General features: G+C 39.2%; 1 protein-coding gene across 1 annotated transcript; it reads left to right on the top strand.

The window, feature by feature from the left end:
* The first annotated feature begins 8,496 nt into the window (after positions 1-8,496).
* On the top strand, positions 8,497-8,931 carry LOC141601289 (uncharacterized). The gene has a single exon (XM_074421559.1). It carries the CDS (start codon positions 8,497-8,499, stop codon positions 8,929-8,931), a length of 435 nt encoding a protein of 144 aa, XP_074277660.1.
* Positions 8,932-9,271: the final 340 nt, after the last annotated feature.

Raw genomic sequence — 9,271 nt, 5'->3', positions numbered from 1 at the left:
TGGAAGGTGTCAAACATACAAGGTCTAACTAGAAGTTTCATAACATAACCATCGCTAAAGTCGCGAATAGCAAATTATACAACTAAACGTAAAGAGGGAGACATATGTCCCTAAAATGTATGTGACATAAAAAAGTGTTTAAGGGTCACAATAAAATAAAGCCAATCTAGGTCCCAAGGTTACTTTGCTCGCTAGCTCGTCCATGTACCCCATATATGCATCACCTACCTGTCAATCGCATTTTATACAAATACGAAAGCCACAAATCGGTGGGGAGTAACTCCGAGTTCTCCCAAACCACGAAATGTCATAATTAATATAACATGTAAACATAAGAATATGAATATGAATAACACATAGCCTTAGCATATAGATGCTAGACAATCGTGCTTATCATGCGAACAACAATATAACAACACATAGTCCTAGCATGTGAATACTAGACCGACTCATACTACACTATCATGGGAATCACATAACATCCAGGAATTCAAACTCTATCAACCATAGACGGCTTGCATCTCACCTTCTATGATTCATAGAATCATCAAACAAGAAAGGGCAATATATCAAAGACAGGCATAAGTTCTTAGCACCGTCAATAGTCACTATGTAACTCGAGTCTATACCACGAGGTAGGGAAGGTAATCGAACCTGTATCTTGGCTCAGAGGTTCTATCAAAACATGGCCAAGACACAACACAACCCTAGTCCTAAATCGCTTGAGACCTAGACATGCGGATACACACCACCGCACCCAAGACCCACAATTTTATAAAACCATGTGAGTACCCTAAGGAGTCCACCAAAGGGTTGGCTAGTACTTAAGTTGACCACTTACTCTCAAAATAAGTAACGAGGTCATGCCCCAACTTGGATATAAACCCACCAAGTCAGGAACACAGAGGCTATTAAGCAGTGAACATACACTCATCAAAGACTATAATGACCTATCTATGATGAAGGCTGAAATACTCACCTAGGACATAGTCCCAGCTAGTCCCAGCTTGAATACTTTAGCCCACACCACACAAGACAAGTAGGATACCCAATTAACCATAAGAGGGGCAAAGAGTCCAACTTACCAACATAAATGCTAACATTCTATCATGTGAAAGGCTATATAAATGTCTATTCAGCAGACAATCCAACCATATCCTCAATGTCATCAATAACCAAATTATAGCGAACCATCAATATCATAGTCCATGAGAATAAACTACAATGGCTAAAGGCAAACAAGACTCAAGCATAAGGCATCCAAAGCATCCAACAACCAACATGTGAAATGATAATTACAAATATCAAGGCATAACATAAAACCTCCACTAACAACCAATCTTACCTCAAAGACAAACCCTCGACCCGAGTCCCGCGACGGGTCATCGGTCAAATCGAGGCTGACTGGTTTAAACCTAGCTTGACCAAACTCGTTCGGTCAACCGCCCACTCGAGTCTTTGCCTACTTTGGCCCAAATCATAAAATTTATCACAATATAATTCTCATGCTATTTCTAATTTCTATCATGTGTAAAACGAAAGTAACACATTATCAATCACCTAAACACTTATCAAACAACAAGCACAACATTAACTACTAATGTGACATTTATTCGTCGAGTAACTCGGAATAGATACCTTACGCTAGCAAAGAGACAAGTAATAACTTGAGAAAGCTTCTAAAACCCAAAATTACTCTTCATCTTCAACCACATATGAGCCACCTAAAATAATTATGTGAAAGGACGATATTAACGAATTATCTTTATATAAAATATGAGACGGAAATTAATTTAATTATATTTTAAATAAACCAAACTAGCGTCAAAACAATTTATGGACACGGCTCAAAAGTTATTATGACAACCTCAAACTCGGCCTAACCACCAACTACACATGGCCTCAAACTCGTGACTTAGCTAGGCCACGGCCAGGCCACTAGGAGTCCGACACGACCACCACCCGACTACCCATAGCCACCCTTCACCCTACTTCATAACCTGACCCAAAAAATCGGTCCAAAACAGAACCCAAAAGATGCCTAAGTTCGACCCCAACTCCAGTCCTCAATTGCAAAGTGAAAACCCACGATGACAGCTCTCGTCCCTGCCCAAAACAGAGTACCAATCGTCCCCTTAAGACTCCATTCTCGCGCCTAAAAAAAGTCCTAGCTGAGCCAACTAAGTCAGCATTTAAAACGGTTTTAGAGCGGAAATCCACAAGTATAACGCAACTAAAAAAAACAGACCCTAAATACTACAAAAATCGCCCCAACACAGAGTCCAAATTAGTCCAAAACAATCCCTACTTCTCAGTATACACCGTCTCAACTATAAAACATACCAATTATCACCCAAAACAATCCATACATGTCAGCATACACCGTCTTAAATATACCACTTACTAGCTAGCATCCCAAATGATCCCTAGAGGTCAGTATACACCGTCTCAATCATCTCCACATATCAGTATACACCGTCTCAACTATACAACTGACTAATTAACATCCATAAGGATCCCTATATATAATTATACATCGTCTTAATTATAAAACAGATTTAACCAAAGATTCGAAATAAACATATTTTACAAGTAATATTAAGTAATCTATAATTGTTACCTTTTTCCGATTGAACTAATCATTTATGACTAACAAATCTTCTACAAGACCGTCTATCTTAGCATCAACAACCGTCTTATAATAAATAAAGCTGAAAGTATAAATTGGGTTTATAAAAATACATGACGAAAATGAATGTTACTTACATCGGAATGACGAGAACGACGAGAGGAACGCTATGGAACAAAAATAGTTGAAAACGGATAAGGAACGAAGCACCGACGTCGATTAACAGATCAAATTTTGAAAAGGAAAGAAAAAAATCGCGAGGAAGAAGAAAAAAAGAAGAGAGAAGAAGAAAAGAGACGTGAGGAGATGAAAATGAGGCAAAGACACCATTGACTGCTATTTATTATACGTACGTTACTTCGTCGTTAAGAAACTTCGATAGTTATTAAAACCGTTTCGAGTTAAATTTAACCGGTTTAAGTAAAAGTTTCAGTAATAAAACGGAATCAATAATAAATAAATTTAATGAATGAAAATAAAATAAACTCAGCTAGTTAACGTAAATAATACAATATCAGCTTGAATCGGAATTATTTGCGATTTTTACAAAACTAACGGATATTAATAAAAATTGCTAATTTAGTGAAATAAGCTCAAAATAGCTAATTGGACGGTTTTGTTCCCAAAATCCATCTCGGGTTCACTTAAAACAACTTTCATAAGGACTCGTAAAGAAACGAAAATTATTAAATAAATAAACTCGAACTAACTTTAAATAAACTTATTAATGATTATTAAAATTAACATATCGAATTATGATGAAATTAATTAATTAGCTAAGCATAAATATATAAATCGTTAAATGATGTAATTAAATTCAAAATAGCAATTAAAAGAATTTTATCCAACTTAATAAAATACGCGGTGTTACACTGAACCTATCCACAACCACCATGATTGAGTCCTTGTCTCTCTGTGTTATTGGTAGTGCCATAATGAAATCAAGGCTCACATCTTCCCACGGCTTATCAGGGACAGGCAGTGGTGTGTAGGGTCCTGCTTGGAAGGAGCTCTTGCCTTTCTGGCATGTTGAGCACTTTCTAAGGACTGCCTGAATATCACCTATCATCCTAGGCTAGTAAAACTGATCCTGTAAGATTTCTACGGTTTTATGAACCCCAAAGTGTCCCCCTAATCCTCCTGAATAGACTTCCTTGATCAATAGATCCCTGTAGGATCCCTTTGGTACACACAACTTGTTACCATGAAACAAAAATCATTCTTGCAGCATATATTTCTTGCCCTGAGTTGAACCTCCTTCTGTGAGAGTAATCCACTCCTCAGAGAAGTCAATATCCTCCTCATACATCTCCTTCATGAACTCAAACCCAAGGACCTTGTTAATCATGACAGTCAACAAAGAGTTCCTCCTTGATAAGGCATCTGCTACCACATTTTGTTTCCCTTCCTTGTATTTGCTTGAAAAGTTGAAGGCTTGCAGGAACTCTACCCACTTAGCATGTCTATGGCTCAGTTTGTGTTGGCCATTGATGTATTTCAAGGCCTCATGATCAGAATGCAACACAAATGGGTTAGGCTTTAGGTAGTGACTCCATTGGGTGAGAGCTCAAATGATTGCATAGAACTCTCTGTCATAAGTAGAGTACCTCAATTTTGACCCATTTAGCTTCTCACTGAAGTAAACCACTAGTTTTTGACCCTGGATTAGGACAGCTCCTATTCCAACTCCACTAGCATCACACTCCACCTCAAAACAATTGTTCAAAGTCAGGTAGCTTTAGAATGGGAGTTTCACACATCAACTTTTTGATTGTCTCAAAGGATTTCTGAGCAGCATCAGTCCCTTGGAAATCTCCTTTCTTCATGCACTCAGTGATTGGTGCAACAACTGTACTAAAGTTCCTGATAAATCTCCTGTAAAAAGATGTCAGACCATGAAATCACCTTACTTTTGTGATTGTTCGTGGGACTGGCCATGCTTGCATAGCTTTAATCTTCTCCTGATCAACTGATATTCCTCTTCCTGACATGATATATCCCAGAAATGCTACCTCATTGACCATGAAGGTACATTTATCAAGCTTCCCATACAGCTTCTTTTCCCTGAGTATTTTAAAAACTGCTTCCAAGTACAACAGATGTTCAGATGGACTGTTGCTGTAGATGAGTATATCATCAAAGTATACTACAACAAACTTTCCAAGGCAAGGCCTTAGAACTTCAATCATTAGCCTCATGAAGGTGATTGAAGCATTAGATAAACCAAATGGCATGACAAGCCATTCATACAGACCATGTTTGGTTTTAAAAGCTGTTTTCCATTCATCACCTTCTCTTATCCTCACCTGATGATATCCTTGCCTGAGATCTATCTTTGAAAAGATCTGAGTCCCACTGAGCTCATCTAACATGTCATCAAACCTTAGAATAGGGAACCTGTACTTGACAGTAATGTTGTTTATTACCCTGCTATCAGTACACATTCTCCAAGTTCCATTTTCTTAGGTACCAGTAAAGCAGGTACTGCACATGGACTCAATGATTCCCTTACAAATCCATTTGTCATTAATTCTTCAATTTGATGTTGTAGTTCTTTGGTTGTTGTAGGATCACACCTGTCAGCTGGTCTGTTAGGGAGCACAGAACCAGGTACAAGGTCTATATGATGCTCAATTCCTCTCAGGGGTGGCAAACCACTAGGCAACTCTACTGGAAAAACCTCCTTGTATTTCTGAATCAGAGGTTGAACCTCTGCAGGCACATCATTACTCCCCTTAGTGTTGATTTCGCTTGATAGAAGAAATAACACAGGTTGTTCTTGCTTTAGCTCTTTGATCATAGTTGCCTCAGAAAGAAACAATAATCCATTAACCTCCTCAAGAATGTTAGGACTTCCATAATCCCTCTGGTTTGGTGGCAAGGGAGTCAGGGTGACCTTCTTACCATTGTGTTTGAAGCTATAGATATTTTCCTTCCCCTAGTGAGTGTTATTCCTGTCAAACTCCCATGGCCTTCCTAGCAGTAGATGGATGGCAAGCATCCATAGTTACCACATCACACATCACTTCATCTTTGTACACCTTCCCAATTGGAAAAGGAACAATGGACTGCTTGTCAACTCTTACTTCAGCTCCTTTGTTTAACCATCTTAGCTTGTATGGACCGGGATGCTCCTAGGTAGGCAAACTACAGTAGGAGACACTGACCAGGTCACCTCACATCAACAAGCAAGCCAAGGCAACATCACACCAGTCTCAGGAACCAGTCCAGCAGAGCTAAGTTTAGTTGCCACTAAGTATGTGTACAAGCCCAACCAGCAGCTGCCACCATGGCCAGCTGGTTAGCCACTGAATTAGCCTAAAAAAAGTCCTAGGGGTTCAAGGGTAAATCAGAATGCAAGTCCCAGAAATTTGAGCTGGACAAAACTACAGAAAATAACAAAAAGAGCAAAAGCAATCTTTCCATTTCTGGCTAAACCATGAGGAAAAGGCAACTAAAGGACTTTTGTCTTATCTCACCATTTACCAGATGGAACCTAGAACCAATTTTAATGCCAACAACCCAATCATTTCGGCCTCAAGTGCCTACACACAACAGAAAACCAGCAATACAGCAAAGGACCACAACATGTCACTGTCATCTGCATTTCTCTTTTGTTTTCATTCCTGTTTACAATTAAGAGCTTTTAAACTGTTGTAATATTATATTTGGACTCTTGTCAGCATGTGAGGAAGGATCCTGACCCTTGGATGTAGTTTTCTTTCAAGTTTGTAACCTAAAAAGGCCTATACAAGGACCTTGACTCAGACTGTTGTAACACAGCTGATTTATGAATGAAACCTGAGAATTCTCTCAAATTTAAATCTCTTAATCTTATGCTTAGTCTTTAGATTAGAGTCAGGCTTGATAATAACCCGTGCTTAGACTGTGGTTATTGATTAAGTACCTGTTAGTAGAGTCTAAACATTCTTGTGATGAGTCTGTGGTTTGTTTAGCTTTAATTTACTGTTTGCTTCAGCTAAGATTTTCCTGTGTAAATCTGTGGAAATTATTAGCTTAAGTCCCCTAAATTATTAACATATTTCCCTGTGAGAAGTTTATGGGTTATAAGTTGATAATTATATCCAAAGATCCCTCCTTTAAGTCACCATATCAGAACTGTGTCAATTGCAGTTTATGTGTCTGTCAGTCAGTTTTAGTCAATTATAGTTAATTACTGCAAAGTTTCATGATTTTAGAAAGTCATTTGATAATTTTAATAAATAGCACAAGTTTATTGCATTCCTGAGAAACTGTCTTTGGTTTGCTGGTTTGTTAGCTGTATTTGTCTAAACCCTTGGACATTACACGGCAAATTGGTATCAGAGCAAGGTAATAACACAATTCCATCTTGTGTTAGTCTTGGGAGAGGAAAGTGAGTTCATCTTACCCAAACTACAACAAAAACACAAAAAAATAACCCAGTAAGTGAAGAGAGAATTACTGGCATTGAAACCAGAGTGGAACAGATAGCAGGAAGGATTGATCACTTGGTGAACATTGTTATCACTCGTGAAGAAGGGATTCCCAACCATGATCCAAGGAGACCACCCCACAGAGGCCGAGGCAGGGGTAGGGGCTTTGTTGGCGTAAGAAGAGGACAACAATACTACCAAGAACAAGAGGAGGATCTCTTCTCAAATACTGATGAATCTATGGCAGAGGGCATCTACATGGAAAGAGACAAAGATATAAAGGTAGAAATTCCTGATTCCATGGTAGTTTAAACCCTAAATATTTATTAGACTGGATTAGAACTGTTGAGAGAGTCTTTAAGTTTAAAGGATATACTGACAGGAAAGCTTTCAAAGTTTCTATCCTTAAATTTAAGGGCTATGCCTCACTTTGGTATGAAACCCTGAAAAACTGGAGAATTAGAGAAGGCAGGGAACCCATCAAATCTTGGCTTAAACTTAAGAAGAAGTTGAAAGATAAGTTTATAGCTAAAGATTACACACAGGACATGTTCATTAAGTTAACCCACGAAAGCAAGGCCAACAATCTGTTGAGTCTTACCTTAGGAGCTTTGAATAACTTACCCTGCAATGTGAGATTATTGAAAAGCCTGAACATAAGATTTCTAGGTTTGTTGAGGGCTTAGATCCTAAGATTGCCTTGAGGCTTAGAATGCAGCAGGTTTGGTCCTTTGATGAGACAGTTAACCTGGCATTGAGGATTGAAAAGTTGGGAAAGGCTAAGGTTACTGCTTCCAAACCCATTACCAGACCTGCCTTCAAACCTTTTTCTGGGGTTAGGATTGGAGAGAACCCAAAGCCTGCAACCCAACCAACACCAAACAATGGAAAGAGTCCTATGAATCCTAAAACCAATCCACCTGTGACTGATGGGAAGATTAAATGCTTCCAATGCCAAGGATATGGCCATTTTAGGAAGCAATGTCCTTCTAAGAGAGCCTTGACAGCAATGGAGGTAGAACAATGGGAGAGGGAAGGTTTGGTTCAATATGAGGAAGATGAGACCCTGATATTGGAAGAAAGGGAGACTGAGGAGGAATCGGAATAAGAGCAAGTTGTGGCCCACCCTGATACAGGTCACAGCTTGGTCTTATAGAGAGTTATGCATTCCCAACACACACCTTTGTAAGTTGATCAAAGATCCCTGATCTTCAGAATTAGATGTACAGTTCAGGGAAGGGTTTGTAACCTGATCATAGATGGGGGAAGCTGTACAAATGTGGCATCAAATGCTATGATTAACAAGCTCAACTTGACAACTCAAGAGCACCCAAATCCTTACAAGTTGAGATGGTTGAACAAAGGAGCAGAAGTAAGGGTAGACAAGCAATGTTTGGTTCCATTTTCTATTGTAAAGGTATGTAAGATGAAGTCTTATGTGACATTGTTCCAATGGATGCCTACCACTTTCTCTTAAGGTGGCCATGGGAGTATGACAGGAACACAACTCACCATGGGAAGGATAACATTTATAGTTTCAGACATGAAGGCAAGAAGGTCACTTTGACCCCATTGCCACCTAACCAGAGGAACTATAGAAGTCCAAGTATGCCAGAGGAGGTCAATGGTGTGCTATTTCTTTCTGAAGCAGCCATGATCAGAGAAATAAAGCAAGAACAGCCTATCTGGGTATTATTATCTAAAGAAATAAGCAAGGAAGAAAGCCCTGAAATGCCTGCTGAAGTCAAGCCATTAATTCAGAGGTATAAGGAGGTGTTTCCAAGGGAGCTGCCTAGTGGGTTACCACTATTGAGGGGCATTGAACACCACATAGACCTTGTTCCAGGCTTAGTTCTTCCTAATAGCCAGCTTATAGATGTGATCTAGCTGCTACCAAAGAATTACAAAATCAAATTAAGGAACTTATGAGCAAGGGATTTGTCAGGGAATTCCTCAGTCCTTGTGCAGTCCCTGCTCTACTTGTTCTAAAGAAGGATGGGACATGGAGGATGTGTACTGACAGTAGGGCCATCAACAACATTACTGTCAAGTACAGGTTCCCAATCCCAAGGTTGGATGATATGTTAGATGAGCTTAGTGGTGCCATGGTCTTTTCTAAGATTGATCTCAGGCAAGGGTACCACCAAGTCAGGATAAGAGAAGGAGATGAGTGGAAAACTGCCTTCAAAACTAAACATGGACTGTATGAATGGCTTGTGATGCCATT

Source organism: Silene latifolia, chromosome 9, assembly GCF_048544455.1.
Source record: "Silene latifolia isolate original U9 population chromosome 9, ASM4854445v1, whole genome shotgun sequence".
NCBI lineage: Eukaryota > Viridiplantae > Streptophyta > Magnoliopsida > Caryophyllales > Caryophyllaceae > Silene > Silene latifolia.
Note: the sequence above shows the minus strand (reverse complement) of the source record. Positions and strands in the feature narration are given on the sequence as shown.